Genomic DNA, 18,363 nt, shown 5'->3' with positions numbered 1-18,363 from the left:
CCAACACTGCCTCTGCAATTGCTCTATATGCCTGGCTTGCTTTAGCAAACAAAAGTTTGGCTAGCACACTGGGGAAGTCACCTTGAAAACACAAGGTCCTTCATTTCCACCTTGCCCCTTTGGGAGGCTACCTCTCTTTTCATTCTAACATACAAGTTAGTAGGTTTCTTTTTTTTTTTTTAATTGTACTTTAGGTTCTGGGGTACATGTGCAGATCATGCAGGATTGTTGCATAGGTACACACATGGCAATGTGGTTTGCTGCCTCCATCCCCCCGTCACCTACATCTGACATTTCTCCCCATGTTATCCCTCCCCGACCTCCCCACTCCCTCGCTGTCCCTCCTCTGGCCCCCTGCCAGCAGACCCCAGTGTGTGATGCTCCCCTCGCTGTGTCCATGTGTTCTCATTGTTCAACACCTGCCTATGAGTGAGAACATGCAGTGTTTGATTTTCTGTTCTTGTGTCAGTTTGCTGGGAAAGATGGTTTCCAGATTCATCCATGTCCCTGCAAAGGATACAAACCTGTCATTTTTTATGGCTGCATAGTATTCCATGGTATATATGTACATTTTCCTTGTCCAGTCTATCGTCGATGGGCATTTGGGTTGGTTCCAGGTCTTTGCTGTTGTAAACAGTGCTGCTATGAACATAAGTGTGCATGTGTCTTTATAATAGAATGATTTATAATCCTTTGGGTATATACCCAGTAACGGGATTTCTGGGTCAATGGAATTTCTATTTCTAGGTCCTTGAGGAATCACCACACTGCCTTCCACAGTGGTTGAACTAATTTACACTCCCACCAACAGTGTAAAAGTTTTCCTATTTCTCCATATCCTCTCCTGCATCTGTTGTCTCCAGATTTTTTAATGATTGCCATTCTAATTGGTGTGAGGTGGTATCTCAATGTGGTTTTGATTTGCATTTCTCTAATAATCAGTAATGATGAGCATTTTTTCATATGTTTGTTGGCCTCATATATGTCTTCTTTTGAAAAGTGTCTGTTCATATGCTTTGCCCACTTTTGGATGGGTTTGTTTGTTTTTTTCTTGTAAATCTGTTTTAGTTCTTTGTAGATTCTGGATATCAGCCCTTTGTCAGATGAGTAGATTGCAAAAATTTTTTCCCATTCTGTTGGTTGCTGTTTCACGCTAATGATTGTTTCTTTTGCTGTACAGAAGCTCTGGAGTTTAATTAGATCCCATTTGTCTATTTTTACTTTTGTTGCTAATGCTTTTAGTGTTTTAGTCATGAAGTCCTTGCCTATGCCTATATCCTATGCCTATAGTGGTTCTGCCTAGGTTTTCTTCTAGGGTTTTTGTGGTGTTAGGTCTTATGTTTAAGTCTTTAATCCATCTGGAGTTAATTTTAGTGTAAGGTGTCAGGAAGGGGTCCAGTTTCTGCTTTCTGCACAGTGCTAGCCAGTTTTCCCAACACCATTTATTAAACAGGGAATCCTTTCCCCACTACTTGTTTTTGTCATGTTTGTCAAAGATCAGATGGGTGTAGATGTTTGGTGTTACTTCCAGGGCTTCTGTTCTGTTCCATTGGGCTATATCTCTGTTTTGGTACCAATACCATGCTGTTTTGATTACTGTAGCCTTGTAGTATAATTTGAAGTCAGGTAGTGTGATGTCTCCAGCTTTGTTCTTTTTGCTTAGAATTGTCTTGGCTATGCAGCTCTCTTTTGGTTCCATATGAAGTTTAAGGTGGTTTTTTCCAGTTCTGTGAAGAAGGTCATTGGTAGCTTAATGGGTATAGCATTGAATCTATAAATTACTTTGGGCAGTATGGCCATTTTCACAATCTTGATTCTTCCTAACGATGACCATGGAATGTTTCTCCATCTGTTTGTGTCCTCTGTTATTTCCTTGAGAAGTGGTTTGTAGTTCTCCTTGAAGAGGTCCTTTACATCCCTTGTAGTTGTATTCCTAGGTATTTTATTCTCTTTGTAGCAATTGTGAATGGGAGTTTGCTCATGATTTGGCCCTCTGTTAGTCTGTTATTTGTGTATAGAAATGCCTGTGATTTCTGCACATTGATTTTGTATACTGAGACTTTGCTGAAGTTGCTTATCACTTTAAGGAGATTTTGGGCTGAGATGATAGGGTCTTCTAAATATACAATCATGTCATCTGCAAATAGAGATAATTTGACTTCCTCTTTTCCTAATTGGATACCATTTCTTTTTTCTTGCCTAATTGCTCCGGCTAGAACTTCCAACACTATATTGAATAGGAGTGGTGAGAGAGGGCATCCTTGTCTAGTGCTGGATTCAAAGGAATGCTTCCAGTTTTTGCCCATTCAGTATGATATTGACTGTAGGTTTGTCATAAATAGCTTTTATTGTTTTCAGATATGTTCCTTTGATACCTAGTTTATTGAGAATTTTTAGCATAAAACGCTGTTGAATTTTGTCAAAGGCCTTCTCTGCATCTACTGAGATAATCATGTGGTTTTTGTCTTTGGTTCTATTTATGTGGTGGATTACAGTTACAGATTTGTGTATGTTGAACCAGCCTTGCATCCCTGGAACGAAGCCTACTTGATCATGATGGATAAGCTTTTTGATGTGCTGTTGCAATCAGTTTGCCAGTATTTTATTGAAGATTTTTGCATCTATGTTCATCATGGATATTGGCCTGAAGTTTTCTTTTCCTGTTGAGTCTCTGCCGGGATTTGGTATCAGGATGTTGGTCTCATAAAATGATCTGGGAAGGATTCCCTCTTTTTGGATTGTCTGGAATAGTTTCAGAAGGAATGGTACCAGCTCCTCTTTGTATGTCTCGTAGAATTCAGCTGTGAACCCATCTGGACCTGGACTTTTTTTGGTTGGTAGGCTATTAATTGCTGCCTCAACTTCAGCCCTTGTTATTGGTCTATTCGAGGTTTCAACTTCTTCCTGGTTTAGGCGTGGGAAGGTGCAAGTGTCCAGGAACTTATCCATTTCTTCCAGGTTTACTGGTTTATGCACATAGAGTTATTTGAAGTAATCACTGATTGTAGTTTGTATTTCTGCAGAATCAGTGGTGATAGCCCCTTTATCATTTTTTATTGCATCTATTTGATTATTCTCCCTTTTCTTTTTTATTAATCTGGCCAGCGGTCTATTTTGTTGATCTTTTCAAAAACCCAGCTCCTGGATTTATTGATTTTTTTGAAGGGTTTTTTCTGTCTCTATCTCCTTCAGTTCTGCTCTGATCTTAGTTATTTCTTGTCTTCTTTGGTGTTTTTTTTTTTTTATCTTGTTCCTCTAGCTCTTTCAATTTTGATGATAGGGCATCGATTTTAGATCTTTCCTCTCTTCTCATATGGGGATTTATTCCTATAAATTTCCCTCTAGAGACTGATTTAAATGTGTCCCAGAGATTCTGGTACATTGTGTCTTCGTTCTCATTGGTTTCAAAGAACATCTTTATTTCTGCCTTCATTTCATTGTTTATCCAATCGACATTCAGGAGCCAGTTGTTCAGTTTCCATGAAGCTGTGCAGTTCTGAGTTAGTTTCTAAATTCTGAGTCCTAATTTGATTGTCCTGTGGTCTGAGAGACTATGATTTCCATTTTTTTGCATTTGCTGAGGAGTGATTTACTTCCAATTACATGGTCAATTTTAGAGTAGGTGCAATGTGATGCTGAGAAGAATGTATATTCTATGGATTTGGGGTGGATATTTCTGTAGACATCTATTAGGTCTGCTTAGTCCAGATCTCAGTTCAAGTCCTGGATGTCCTTGTTAATTTTCAGTCTCATATTGACAGTGGAGTGCTAAAGTATCCCACTATTACTGTGTGGGAGTCTATATCTCTTCATAGGTCGTTAAGAACTTGCTTTATTTGTACCTGGGTGCTCCTGTATTTGGTACATATATATTTAGGATCGTTAGCTTTTCTTGATGCATTGATCCTTTCACCATTTTGTAATGCCCTTCTTTGTCTCTTTTGATCTTTGTTGATTTAAAGTCCATTTTATCAGAGATTAGGATTGCAACTCCTGCTTTTTTTTGCTCTCCATTTGCTTGATAAATCTTCCTCCATCCCTTTATTTTGAGCCTATGTGTGTCCCTGCATGTGAGATGGGTTTCCTGAATACAGCACATCAATGGGTCTTGACTTTTTATCCAATTTGCCAGTCTGTGTCTTTTGATTGGGACATTTAGCCCATTTACATTTAAGGTTAATATTGTTATATGTGAATTTGATCCTGCCATTTTGATCCTAGCTGGATATTTTGCCAATTAGTTAACGCATTTTTGTCATTGTGTTGATGGTCTTTACCATTTGGTACATTTTTGGAGTGGCTGGTACTTGTTGTTCCTTTCCTTGTTTAGTGCTTCTTTCAGGAGCCCTTGTAAGGCAGGCCTGGTAGTGACGAAATCTCTCAGCAATTGCTTGTCCATAAAAGATTTTCTTTCTCCTTCACTTATGAAGCTTAATTTGGGTGGATATGAAATTCTGCGTTGAAAGTTCTTTTCTTTAAGTATGTTGAATATTGGCCCCTACTCTATTCTGGCTTGTAGGGTTTCTGCCAAGAGATCCGCTGTGAGTCTGATGGGCTTCCCTTTGTGGGTAAGCCGAGCTTTCTCTCTGGCTGCACTTAGCATTTTTTCCTTCATTTCAACCCTGGTAAATCTGACGATTATGTGCTTTGGGGTTGCTCTTCTTGAGGAGTATCTTTGTGATGTTCTCTGTATTTCCTGGACTTGAATGGTGGCCTGGCTTGCTAGGTTGGAGAAGTTTTCCTGGATAATATCCTGAAGAGTATTTTCCAGCTTGGATTCATTCTCTCCGTCACATTCAAGTACACCTATCAAACGTAGATTAGGTCTTTTCACATAATCCCATATTTCTTGGAGGCTTTGTTCATTTCTTTTCACTCTTTTTTCTCTACTCTTGCCTTCTTGTTTTATTTCATTGAGTTGATCTTCAATCTCCAATATCCTTTCTTCTGCTTGGTTGATTCGGCTATTGAAACTTGTGTATGTTTCACGAAGTTCTCATGCTGTGTTTTTCAGCTCCATTAAGTCATTTATATTCTTCTCTAAGCTGTTTATTCTAGTTAGCATCTCATCTAATCTTTTTTCTAAGTTCTTAGTTTCTTTGTATTGGTTTAGCACATGTTCTTTTAGCTCTGAGAAGTTTGTTATTACCCACCTTCTGAAGCCTGTTTCTGTCAATTCATCAGATTCATCCTCCATTCATCTTTGATCCCTAGGTGGTTAGGAGTTGTGATCCTTTGGGGGAGGAGAAGCATTCTGGTTTTTGGTGTTTTCATCCTTTCTGTGCTAGTTTCTTCCCATCTTAGTGGCTTAATCTACCTGTGGTCTTTGTAGTTGGTGACTCAGATGGGGTCTCTGAGTGGACGTCCTTTTTGTTGATGATGAAGTTATTTCTTTCTGTTTCTTAGTTTTCCTTCTAACAGTGAGGACCCTCTGCTGTAGGACTGCTGGAGGTCCACTCCAGACCCTGCTTGCCTGGGGATCACCCACAGAGGCTGCAGAACAGTAAGGGTTGCTGCCGGTTTCTTCTTCAGTTACCTTCATCCCAGAAGGGTACCTGCCAGATGTCAGCCTGAGCTCTCCTTTATGAGGTGTCTCTTTTGGGTATACAGGGTTCGGGGAGCTACTTGAGGAGACAGTCTGTCCCTTATAAGAGCTCAAGTGCTTTGCTGGGAGCTCCACTGTTCCATGCAGAGCTGATGGGTAGGTACCTTTAACCACCTGCAGCGGAACTCATAACCACCTTTTTCCCAGGTGTGCTGTCCTAGGAAGGTCAGTTCCTGTCATGCTGCTGCCTTTTTTCATAGATGCCCTGCCCTGCACCGAGAAGTCTAGTAACAGTCTGCCAGCAGAGGTGTTGCTGAGCTGCCGCAGGCTCTGCCCAGCTGCTGTGTGAACTGCCTGGGTAGTGGCAGACTGCCTTGGTAGTGGTGGTCGCCCTTCCCCTCACTGCTCTGGACCATCCTGGGTCTAGCTGTGCTTGCTGCAAAACTCTCAATCCAGAGCGTTTCAGATTGCTTGTTTTGTGGGGTTGGTACCCACTGAGCCAGATCACCTGGCCCCCGGTCTCTGCCCCCTCCCTTTCAGTTGCATGGGCGGCTCTGTCTCCCAGGCATTCCAGGCGCCAATTGAAACGGCAGCCCAGATTTGTGTGAGTTTCTGTGCACCAACCCACCACTGGCTGAAACCGCCGTGCTGAAAACTCATGGTGCTTTTTGGCACGGGAATCTCCTGGTCTGTGGGCAGTGAAATTTTGTTTGGAAATGTGGTGGGCACTCACGCTCTGCGTTGTTCTTGCTGGGAACTGCATTCTGGAGCTGTTCCTATTCGGCCACCTTGGATCCTTCCACGTTAGTCGGTTTCTAACAAAAGAATGGGTTGAGGGTGAGCAAGAGGTTAAGAATAGGGTATAGTCAAACAAATAAAACCAACAAACAAACTCTGAGGCCATTTTACCCTCTGTCATGTTACCAGCATCACAGAACCAAGAAAGGAAGATCTGGCTGTCCTTTGTCCCCTGTCTTTCTCAGCCTGCCCTTGCCCTTCTGGGTTACTTACTTGGATAGCAAGAAATCAAAGTAGAAAAAGGAGACTCCTGTACCTCAACACAATAAAGGCCATGTATGACAAGGCCACAGCTAATATCATAATCAATGGTGAAAAACTAAAAGCTTTTCCTCTAAGATCAGAAATCAAACAAGGATGCCTCCTCTTGCTACTTCTGTTCAACATAGTACTGGAAGTCCTACCCAGAGCAATTCAGCAAGAAAGGAAATAAAGATATTGAAACTGAAAAAGAAGTAAAATTTTCTCTGCAGATAACATGATACACACAGAAAGCACTAAAGACTCTACCAAAAACTTGTTAGAACTAATAAATGAATACAGTAAAGTTAGAGAATACAAAAATCAACATGCAAAAGTCAGTAGCACCTCTATATACTCACAATGAACTATCTGAAAAAGAAATCAAGGAAACAGTCTCATTTACATTAGACTCAAAAAAAAAAACTACTTAGGAATAAATTTAACTATAGGGGTGAAAGATCTGTGCAATGAAAATTATAAAACATAGATGAGGCCTGGCACAGTGGCTCACACCTATAGTCCCAGCACTTTGCAAGGCTGAAGTGGGCAGATCACTTGAGCCCAGGAGTTTGAAGCCACTTTGTGAAGCATGAAAAAACCCTGTAACTACAAAAAAATAAAAAAATTATCCAGGGGTGGTGGCATGTGACTGTAGCCCTAGCCACTCGGGAGTCTTAGGTGGGAAGATCACCTGAACTCAAGGAGATTGAGGCTACGGTGAGCCATGATCATGCCTCTGCACTCCAGCTTGGGTGACAGAATGAGGGCCTGACTCACACACACACACACACAAAAGATGCAGAAAATTGAAGATGTACATAAATGAAGATATTCCATGTTCATGGATTAGAAGAATTACTATTATTAAAATGTCTATACTATTCAAAGCAATCGATAGAGTTTTCAATGCAATCCTCAATGTAATCTCTATTTGAAATTCCAATGGCATTTTTCACAGAAATTTGGGACAAGAATTCTAAATTCATATGGAAACACAAAATATTCCAAAAGGCTGAAGCAATCCTGCACAAAAAGAACAAAGGTGGAGCATCAAATACCAAACTTCCAAATATACTACTAAGCTATAGCAATTAAAACAGCATGGTACTAGCGTAAAAGCAGACATACAAACCCAGGGAACAAAATAAAGATCCCAGAAATAAACCCACACATTTATGGTCAATTAATTTTTAACAACGGTAACAAGGACACACAATGGAGAAAGAACAGTCTCTTCAATAAGTGGAATTGGGAAAATAGTATATCCATATGCACAAGAATGTAATTGGGCCCTTAGCTAACACTGCATATGAAAAATAATTCAAAATTGGCTAAAGACTTAAATGTAAGACCTGAAGTTATAAAACTACTAGAAGAAAACATAAGAAAAAAGCTTCTTGACATTTGTCTGGGCAATGACTTTTTGTATATAACCCTAAAAGCACAGGCAACAAAAGCAAAGATAGACAAGTGGGATTACACAAAAAGCTTCTGGGCTTCAGAAAGTTCATTGTAAAGTATATATTTGATAAGGGGTTAATATCCAAAACATAAGGAACTCTAACAACTCAATAGCAAGAAAACAAATACCCCAGTTTTTTAAATGAGCAAAGGATGCGAATAGACATTTCCCAAAGGAAGACATACAAACGGTCAAAAGGCATATGAAAAAATGTTCAACATCACTAACATCAGGTAAATGCAAATTAAGGCCACAATGAGATATTACCTCACACCTGTTAGAATGGCTGTTATTAAAAAACAAAAGATATGTGTTGGCAAGGATGTAGAAGAAAGGAAGCCCTTCTAAATTGTTAGTGGGAATGTAAATTAATAAAGCCACACAAAGAACAATGAGATTCCTCTACAACATAAAAATAAGAATTATCATATCATCCAGCAATCCCACATCTGAGTATATGTCCAAAGGAAATGAAATCACTATTAAAGAGATATCCTTACCCCCATGCTCAATGCAGCATTATTCACAATAGCCAAAATATGGAATCAACCTGAGGGTCTATCAACGAATGAATGAATGAAGAAAATGTGGCGTACATATACAATGGATTATTCTGCCTCAAAAAAAAGAAATCCCGTCACTTACAACATAAATGTACCAGAAGACGTTATATTAAGTGAAATAAACCAGGCGCAGAAAGACCAATACTGTATGATCTCATTTATATCCTGTATCAAATCTACAAAAGTCAAACTTATGGAAGCAGAAAGTAGAACAATGATTATCAGGGGCTGGGGAGCCAGGGAAATAGGGAGACGCTGGTCAAGGGTACAAACTTTCAGTTACAAGATGAATGTGTTCTGGTGATCTAATATACAGCACAGTGACTACAGCTTATAAAATTGCATTGTTTACTTGTAATTTGCTAAGAGAGTAGAGTTAAAATGTACTCACCACACACATAAAAATTATCAAGTATGTGAGGTGAGGGATATGTTAATTAGCCTTATTTAATCATTTTACAATGTACACATATATCAAAACATCATAAATATAGACAATTTTATTTGTCAATTTTACCTTAATGAATTTAGGTGGAATAATAAATCACTCTATTAATGAAAAACAAGGAGGCTCGTGTTCATATAGTCCCCTCTCTAGGTCCTTGCAAGTCTGCCGCCCTGCCATCTCTCTCTTCTGCACACGTGTCTCCATCCCAGGGCCATTTCCTTAAGTCCTTCAGTTCCTCCTCTGGGTGCTGTGATGGCCTCCTCGCCCCAAATCCTTACCCATTTACCTCATTTTCTACCATACCCCTAATAATCTCTTAAAGCCCACCTCTGACCCCACTCTGTTGCTCTGTATGCAAACTCAGTGTTTTCCCTTTGCCTTTAGGATGAAGCTCAAGTTTCTTGAAATGCCTTGCTTGTGGGACCTTCCTGATATGGCTCTTGCTTTCTTCCCCTGTTCTTGTCACCACCATAGCCCCCACTCCAGCCCTGAACTTCTAATTTCCCTGGGGACTGCATCATTTCTCATCTACAGGCCTTTGAATATGCCGTTCCTTTCCTGGAATGCTCTTCCTCTCACTGACATCCCCACACCCCCTCCCACAAGCCATGTTATTCCTCCAGGCAGCTTCCCTCCACCCCTATTACGTTGGACCATCTTCCTATACACTTCCTTGGTGTCTTGTGTTTATTTTCACCATAGCTGCAAGATGTTGGCCTTGTCATTATTCTGGCTCTCCAAAATCTATAAACTCACTGAGAGCGGGAGCTGTGTCGTGCCCATTGCTGTATCTCTAGTGCTCGCCACATACCATAGGCACTCAATAAATAATTGTCCTTAAGGATGCTGGAGTTTTAAGGTATTGGAGCCATTTAAGGATCCCCCAAAAGCTCTCTAAATCAACGACAACTAAGTGTTTAGTTAATATATTTAAGAGGTAGCATGTTTGTTTTAGATATGTTTCAATGTATGATAGAGCAGAGTTTTATACTGCTCATTGTCACTGGAGTACTGTTTATAATCCACGTGTGTACTGTCAGGGACCAAGTGGAGTAAAGAGGCCAACACTGTAGCCAGCAAACTCGCATTCTGGTTCCAACTTCTTCCCCCAGATGACTGCAGCATTAGCCAAGGAGTTCACCCGGGGCCCTAGTTTCCTTTCTATAAAATAAAAAATGACCTCCAAAGCTCCTCCCAACTTTTAAATATTCTGTGATTTGAAGCACAATTTTATGATTTATATGATTGTAGAGAATAAGCTCTCATGGCCTTGCTATGAAGCTCTGATTTATTTGATGCTAAATGTTTCATTGAGTACATAATGCTAAATTAAAGCATCAGGGAAATTTGAACTATGTTTAAATGATCTGCTTTATAAATTGATTTTCAAGAAGGCATTGTGGATACTACCTATGTCAGCAAGTAGAGAGTCTCCAAAAAGATCTAACAGGAAGTTTATGAGCTAGAATAAGGCATGCCTATAAAAGTTCTAGGTACATAAGTATTCAGTAAGTATCTACTGATTTGATCATTGATTAGATGTTCTGGTACTTCGTGTCTTCTTCAGAATTCACATACGTGGATTCTGATTATAATTCATTACTGACAGGAAAACTGGGAAACATGAGCACAAATTAATCATGCAGTAATTTTAAAAAGGAGTTTTCATTATTATAAGTCTATATGATTTCAATATGACCATATTAAAAAACAACTGTTTTTATAGTTATATTATCTCTCATTTATAGATTATTCTAATTATATAAAGTCTATATAAAATATATATTTTATAAATATATAAATACAAATGCAAAAGGGGAAAATACAGAAAACATAAAAGGGAAATAATAGTTCCTCCATTATTAACATTTTAGTATATCTGTTCCGGTTATTTATCTGCATATATTTTAACCTTGTCAGAATCAGTGTTAAGGTTAGAGTTGAATACTTCACAGGCAATTTAATATTCTATTACACATCATTTGTAATAAATGTTTAGGATTTCCTATTGTTGGCATATTTTCAACATTTGATTATTTCCAGATCCATTAGAAAAAATGCTATAATGAACATTTTTTTTACATAAATCTTTGCCTATACTTCTGATTATAAATTGGGATATATTCCTAGGGGTTTGTTTTCTAGGTCAAAGAATATAAAAGTTTTTAAGGCTCTTGAAATGTATTACCAAATTGCTTTCCAGAATGGCCATGCCTGCTTGTATTTCACCAACAGTGTTCAGAGAAGCCCTAATCTCAAATCCCTGCCAGGATTAAATATAATTTTATGTTTCATATTTACTAGCATGATATGGGAAAACATTCCCTCATTTTGCTTTAGCTTGCATTGTTAACATTGATAAGATTAAACATAGGTTCAAGCTTATTCATTCACATTTTCTCTATAAATTATCTATGCAACCAATTTTTAAAATCAATATTTTAACTGTCCAGATTGTCACATTGGAGAGCGAGAGAGTTAAGTGGGAGAAATTTTTTTCTAAAAAAGTAATTTTAGTACTTAACATGTTTTATCATCTCAAGCACTACTAAAGAAAGAAAAGACAGCCTGGGTAACATAGCAAGGCCTATCTCTACAAAACATAAATAATTAGCCAGGCATGGTGGCACATGTGACTGTAAGCCCAACTATTTGGGAGGTTGAGGCAGGAGGATTGCTTGAGCCCAGGAGTTCAAGTTAGCAGTGGGCTGTGATCACAGTACTGCATTCTAGCAACAGGGCAAGATGAAAGAGAGAGAGAGAGAGAGAGAGAGAGGGAGTGAGGGAGGAAGGGAAGGAGAGAGGAGGGAGGGAGGAAAGGAAGGAGAAAGTGAGAAGAGAAAGGAAGAAAGAAAAGAAAGGAGAAAGTGAGCGAGAGAAAGAGGAAGGAAGGGAGGGAGGGGTGGGAAAGAGAAAGAAAGAAAGAAAAAGAAGAAAGAAAGAAAGAAAGAAGAAAGAAAGAAAGAGAAAGAAAGAAAGAAAGAAAGAAAGAACGAAAGAGAAGAAATGTTTATATTATTCAAAACTGGAACACTGGATTTTTAAGGATTGAGAAGCATTGCTGCAGAGTTGGGAAATCATGATTGCCTTGGAATTTGGGGTTCCTGACTTAACTCTCTTCAAGTTTTCTTGACACCCACAGCCTCCATTACCAGGTAATTCACTCCTCTCACAACAGGGCCTGGCTCTCAGACCCACCTACGGCTTTGCACTTTGAAGTGAGCATCAGCCATCCATCCTGGTGTTCTGCTAGGCGTCCTAGGAAAATGAACACAAGACTGATTCTTCTCTAGCCCAACTTCAACATGCAATTTACCATTTTCAATGTAGCAAGAGGCTCATTGCTGATGAGGAATGAAGACTTGCTCAGGGTCACAAGCACATTTGCAGGCCCTACTGACCAGCCATCCCCTGGAGGAGTAGTTTCTGAGAAGCTTTAATTATAAGCACAGAAGCTAAGGGGAGGTCCTGCAGGGTGTCCCATCAAAGATAATGACTTTATTAACTACTGCTGTTCAACTGCACCCAGCTATGCATGTTTGCACTCCAAAAGGTCTTGGGCAACCAAAAGCAAACGATGGGATGGTCTTACTAAAATATTTATAGTCCTAATGATACCCACATTTGCCTCAGGCACAGAGGCCAAGAACAGTTTTCAGTTTTCCACAAAAATTGATGCCCAAATTTATTATTTCACTTACTCCCTCCCCTTGCTCAATTTGTTTTCTATGTGTGTATTTAGTACTTGTTTTAAAAAATATTATAGGACCATAGATATTTATTTTTGAGCATTAAGCAAAAATGTAGTCTTTGCATAGAGTTAATTGACAAGAAGCTACTATTAAAAATTAGACCTCCGGGACACTCACACCCACTCAAACCCCAGAAGTAAATACACCTAAAAAATGTCTGCCTTCATTTGGCCTGGCTAGACTTCTGGTTCTCACTCAGTTCTCTTTCATGTTTCTGTTCTTGCAGGACATGGTATGTCAATTACTCAGGCCTCAACTATTGCTAATAGTCAAAATTGGAGATAATTCAATGGCCACATCATTGGCACAGGTTAGCTAGTGTCTTAGTCCATGAATGGAGGGAATATATAAAAAGCCTCAGAAGAGAGGCCGTTTGGGAAAGAAAGGCAAGAAGAAAGTGGGTGGGAAGAAGGAGAGACTCAGGATAAGGTCTGAGAATGCTCTACTCCATCTTACGTGCTTGAAAAGGAACGAGACTTTAGAAAGGATAGAGAATTCTCCCTTCTTCAACTACTTTGAAGAAGAGCAGTGTCTAAATGCTATTGGAGGCTCTGCTCCTGTTTCTAAGGAGGAAGCTCAACTATCTGCAGTTGCCTCGGTGGGACACAGAACCAGGATACCAGGGGATACTCAGGTCACTTCTCAGACCTTGTGATGAGTCTCTCCTTCTTCTCCCCAGCCCCTTTCTCCTTCCCTTTCTTTCCCAGACAGGCTCTCTTCTGAGGCTTTTTTTTTTCTTTTTTTGAGACAAGTCTCACTCTTGCTGCCCAGGCTGGAGGGCAATGGCATGATCTCGGCTCACTGCAACCTGTGCCTCCCGGATTCAAGCAATTCTCCTGCCTCAACCTCCCAAGTAGCTAGGATTACAGGCATGAACCATCGCACCCAGTCAATTTTTGTATTTTTAGTAGAGATGGGGTTTCTCCATGTTGATCAGGTTGGTCTCGAACTCTCAACCTCAGGTGATCTGCCCGCCTTGCCCTCCCAAAGTGCTGGGATTACAGACGTGAACCACCACACCTGGTCTGTATGTTCTAGTCTACACTTTTATCATTATTTTAGAGTATACTCCTTTTACTTACAAAAAAAAAAAAAGTTAACCATAACATTTAACCTGGCTAGACTTTAAAGATTTTAAAAGTAAAAAATTTAAAAATCTCAAAAATAAAAAAACGCTTATGGAATAAGGATATAAGGGAAGAATATTTTTGTACAGCTGTAAAATGTGTTTGTGTTTTAAGCTAAGTGTTATTACAAAAGAGTCAAGATGTTAAAAAATTTAAAAGTTTCTAAGGTGAAAAAGACGTAGTAAGCTAATGCTAATATTATATTAAAGAAAAAATCGAGACCATCCCTGGCCAACATGGTGAAATCCCATCTCTACTAAAAATACAAAAATTAGCTGGGCCTGGTGGCACATGCCTATAGTCCCAGCTCCTAGGGAGGCTGAGGCAGGAGAATCGTTTGAACCCAGGAAATGGAGGTTGCAGTGAGACAAGATTATGCCACTACACTCCAGCCTGGCAACAGATCAAGACTCCGTCTAAATACATACATACACACACACACACACACACACACACATACACACACACACATATATATATACACACACACACGTATATATATAAAGTAAATTTAGTGTGGCTCAGGTCTACAGTGTTATAAAATCTACAGCAGTGTATAGTCATGTCCTAGGCCTTCACATGCACTCACCACTCCCTCACTGATTCACCCAGAACAACTTCCAGTCCTGCAAGCTCCTTTGGTGCTAAGTGCCCTCTACAGGTATATCACTTTTTTCTTTTTACTGTATTTTTACTGTACCTTTTCTATGTTTAGATACATAAATACTTATCAGCTGTTAACAATTGTTTACAGTACTCAGTACAGTAACATGTTGCACAGATTTTTTACCTAAGAGGCAACAGACCATACCATATAGCCTAGGTGTGCAGTAGGCCACACCATCTAGGTTTGTGTAAATACACTTTACAATATCAGCACAAAGGTGAAATCGCCTGGCCGGGCGTGGTGGCTCATGCCTGTAATCCCAGCACTTTGAGAGACCAAGGTGGGCAGATCACGGGATCAAGAGATCAAGACTATCCTGGTCAAGATGGTGACACCCCTTATCTACTAAAAATACAAAAATTAGCCGGGCATGGTGGCACATGCCTATAATCCCAGCTCCTTGGGAGGCTGAGGCAGAAGAATTGCTTGAACCCAGGAGGCAGAGGTTGTAGTGAGTCGAGATCACGCCACTGCACTCCAGCCTGGAGACAGAGTGAGACTCTCTCAAAAAATAAATCACCTAATGACACATTTCTCAGAGCAAAGCCCCATCACTAAATGATGCATGACTGTAGGAGGGAAAATTAGTTCTGCCAATGAGAATACTTTATGGATGATCAAAGCAAATATGATTTAAAAGAGAAAGAGTTTCGGTAAAATAATATTGATTAAATTCTTAAAAATTTTCTTTATATAGTTTTGCTGGTGACTGGAGTACATCCAAACAAAGAAACAGCAAAGAAGATTAAAAGGCCCAAGTTCAGTAAGTAAAATCACAATTCCTTGCTGGCATAAGGCTTGTTTCTCCCACATGGAGGGTTATTATACTTGTTTTAGATAATTTTTGTTTTGTTTTGGTTTTTGTCTCTATCTCAATTACTTCCACTTAGACTAATTAGTGATACTTATTAGTGATAAGTGTCTTATCCTGACCACATTCCAAAAAGCATTTGAGACGGGAGTCCTAAGTCCTGACTTTAAGGTAAAAGATATGTAGTTCCCCTGCACTAGAAAAACTCAAAATGCACACACAAAGACCAGGCAACCCCAAGTCTCTATGACTAAGTGGAATAAGTTAGCCCTGACATGGAAATGCTGTCTCAGTTCCCCATACAAGTAAATTTAGCTTGTCTAATGCAAAGGTCTAGCAAACCTACCCACCTACCAACAGGCCCTGGGATCAGAAGGCAAATCTCACAAAAAAGCCCGTGTAATTTTACACCCCATCAATAGAAGGAGAAAAAAAAATTTCATTTTTGAGTGGAGTATCAGTTAAAATTACATGACAGAAAATCTGGAATAAGGCTAGGGACATTGGTTCACTCCTGTAATCCCAGTACTTTGAGAGGCTGAGTCGGGCGGATCACTCGAAATCCGGAGTTTGAGACCAACCTTACCAACATGGGGAAACCCTGTCTCTATTAAAAATTCAAAAATTACCTGGGCATGGTGATTCGTGCCTATAATCCCAGCTACTAAGGAGGCTGAGGCACGAGAATCACTTGCACCTGGGAGACGCAGCTTCAGTGAGCCCAGATCATACCACTGAACTCCAGCCTGAGCCACAGAGTGACACTGTGTCTCAGAAAAAGAAAAAAGAAAGAAAAGAAAATCTGAAATAACAGATGCTTACTTAAGACTGCAGTTTCTTTCTCTCTCTGGGTCTTAGTTTTTATGGAAGTTCTAGTCTCCAGGGACCCAGACTTCTGTCTTCTAATTCTGCCAATTCGTTGCCCACAATGGCTGCCCAAGCTCCATTTATCATGTACACATTCCAGTCAGTAGGAAGGGATGAAGAAGGGCACATAATAGTGATGCAGGCTTTTTCTTCTCAGTCACTTTGCAAGCCAGGGACCCCCTAGCCGGTGGGTGATGCCTTGGCCACACTGGCATGCCCCAGCCCATCAGTGTTATGGCTTGTACCTGTGTTCAGCGGCTCCTGAGCTCTTGTACCATACGCAAGAAGAATGAGGATAAGCTGGACATTGAAGGGTGAGGAGGGCTAAGACGAATTTTATTGAGTGAGGGAACAGCTCTCAGCAGAGAGGGGATGTGAGGGGTGGTTCCCCTACCAGAAAGCGTGAAAGTCCCTCATATGGCTGGGTCTGGGGACTTTTATGGACTCAGAATGAGGAGTGGATGCTGATCGGTGTGTGAATATGCAAAAAAGATTAAAGCGGAGATACCACTCAAAGGTGGGCTGGACAGTGTAGAAACCAAATAGGGAAAGGATAGGTGTATGTTAAATAGGTGAAGGGTAGGGATCCATCAGAGGAAAGCACACCAAACAGGAAGACAGGTTCTCAATCCAGCCTGAGGATTTAACTTGTAGCTTGGCTTTCAGGCTTTTAACTGTCTTCAGCTTGGAGACGGGGTTTCACCAGGGACCTGTCTGTATCTGCCTAGGCATTTGGCTGCCTCCTACCGCTCTCAATAGCTCCCTTTAAAGGTACATCCAAAAAGTTCAATATAACCCCTCTCTTTAAGTACTATTGGCCAGCAGTAAGGGAGAGTGGGAAATGTCTTGATTTTAAACATCCACATCCGTTGCTAAAAGGGGTATTATTACTAGGAAAAAAGAGAAGAATGGACATTGGGAAACAACTCACAGAAGAAGACACAGATGGAAAACTCATACTCAAATAAATAAGCACACTGGGATATCTTTATTCAAATTTGTAGGCTTGATGAAGGCTTAAATTAAAGCGTGCTTATAAAGAACCATAAAAAGAGCCTTAAGATATAGACAATGTTCTGTGCTCTCCACAACTGACACTTTCTTTATAGGCATTAAATTTAGGTGCCTTGAAATCAGCCACATTAATCATTTGAAATAAAAGAAATATTTGCTTCACACAGCCTCCTTTTTTCTTCTGCTCTTTTAAACCTTCCATGTAAGATTTTCTGTTGAAATGAGACCTAAAGGGCAACCATCCACAGCCTGCTAGTCTGAAATACTAAAAAGGAATCAGTTGTTTATTTATTTCTGTCAGGACCAAGAGCCAAGAGGACCGGCCCTGGGGCAGATGTGTGTTCCAAACAATGATTAGGTTAATATGGAGACAAATGCACGCCCAAGTGTGAATTCCTTTGGGCCGTTTCCAGTATCTTCATTAACTCATACACAAAAATCATAAAAGGTTCCATGATTACCATGACAACAGTTTGCAGTGACTGTGAAAGTCTGTGCTAAATGACCCATGGGCAAACCTCTTTGAGAGATCTCAAATGGATTGAATTTCTGATATGCTAAATTCTAGCCTTATTCTCAAAATCTCCCTAGTGATACAGCACACTGGAATCAATAAATGCATGAGGTCTCTTCTCTAATTAGGAACTCTAGCACAATTATTAAATAGGAGAAAAAAAGATATAATCAAGGTAATTGGATATTCTCAAACCAAGGAGATATCTGATTCTTGACCTCTAGAGTATTCTCAAATCATAGTCTATAGCTTGAGGCCAAAGTCATTTTCTTTTCTTTTTTTTTTTTTCCTGTTCAACATTGTTGGTCTGCTGCTGGGGTAAGTGACTGATGTCAAAGAAGGCACATTATTCATACATTTGATAAGTATTTATTGGGTGCTAGCCAAGTACCAGGCACTGTGTTAGACACCCATAAACAATAGCGATCCAGACTCAATCTATGCCCTCACAAAGTTCATCATCTAGGATGGACAAAAGACAAATCAACAGGCAATGACAGTGTCCTATATAAGTGCAAGGACAAGAGGAGCTAAAGGTACTTGGAGAATAAG

At 39.9% G+C, this 18,363-nt stretch overlaps 2 protein-coding genes across 6 annotated transcripts in view; one reads left to right on the top strand and one right to left on the bottom strand.

Moving 5' to 3' along the window:
- The window catches only part of VIT (vitrin), a 120,698-nt gene that overhangs the window by 21,986 nt on the left and 80,349 nt on the right, over nt 1-18,363 (top strand). For both annotated transcript variants that reach the window (XM_008980871.4, XM_035272822.3), the window contains exon 3: nt 15,303-15,368. In XM_008980871.4, coding sequence (XP_008979119.3) covers nt 15,303-15,368 — 66 coding nt within the window. The remainder of the gene's footprint in view (nt 1-15,302; nt 15,369-18,363) is intronic.
- The window catches only part of LOC103788005 (mitochondrial import receptor subunit TOM22 homolog), a 190,305-nt gene that overhangs the window by 123,099 nt on the left and 48,843 nt on the right, over nt 1-18,363 (bottom strand). For all 4 annotated transcript variants that reach the window (XR_013526667.1, XR_013526668.1, XR_013526670.1 and 1 more), the window contains one exon: nt 6,279-6,360. The gene's annotated coding sequence lies outside the window, so the exon portion shown is untranslated. The remainder of the gene's footprint in view (nt 1-6,278; nt 6,361-18,363) is intronic.

The sequence above is a fragment of the Callithrix jacchus genome, chromosome 14 (genome assembly GCF_049354715.1).
Source record: "Callithrix jacchus isolate 240 chromosome 14, calJac240_pri, whole genome shotgun sequence".
NCBI lineage: Eukaryota > Metazoa > Chordata > Mammalia > Primates > Cebidae > Callithrix > Callithrix jacchus.
This window is presented reverse-complemented; position numbering and strand designations above follow the sequence as displayed.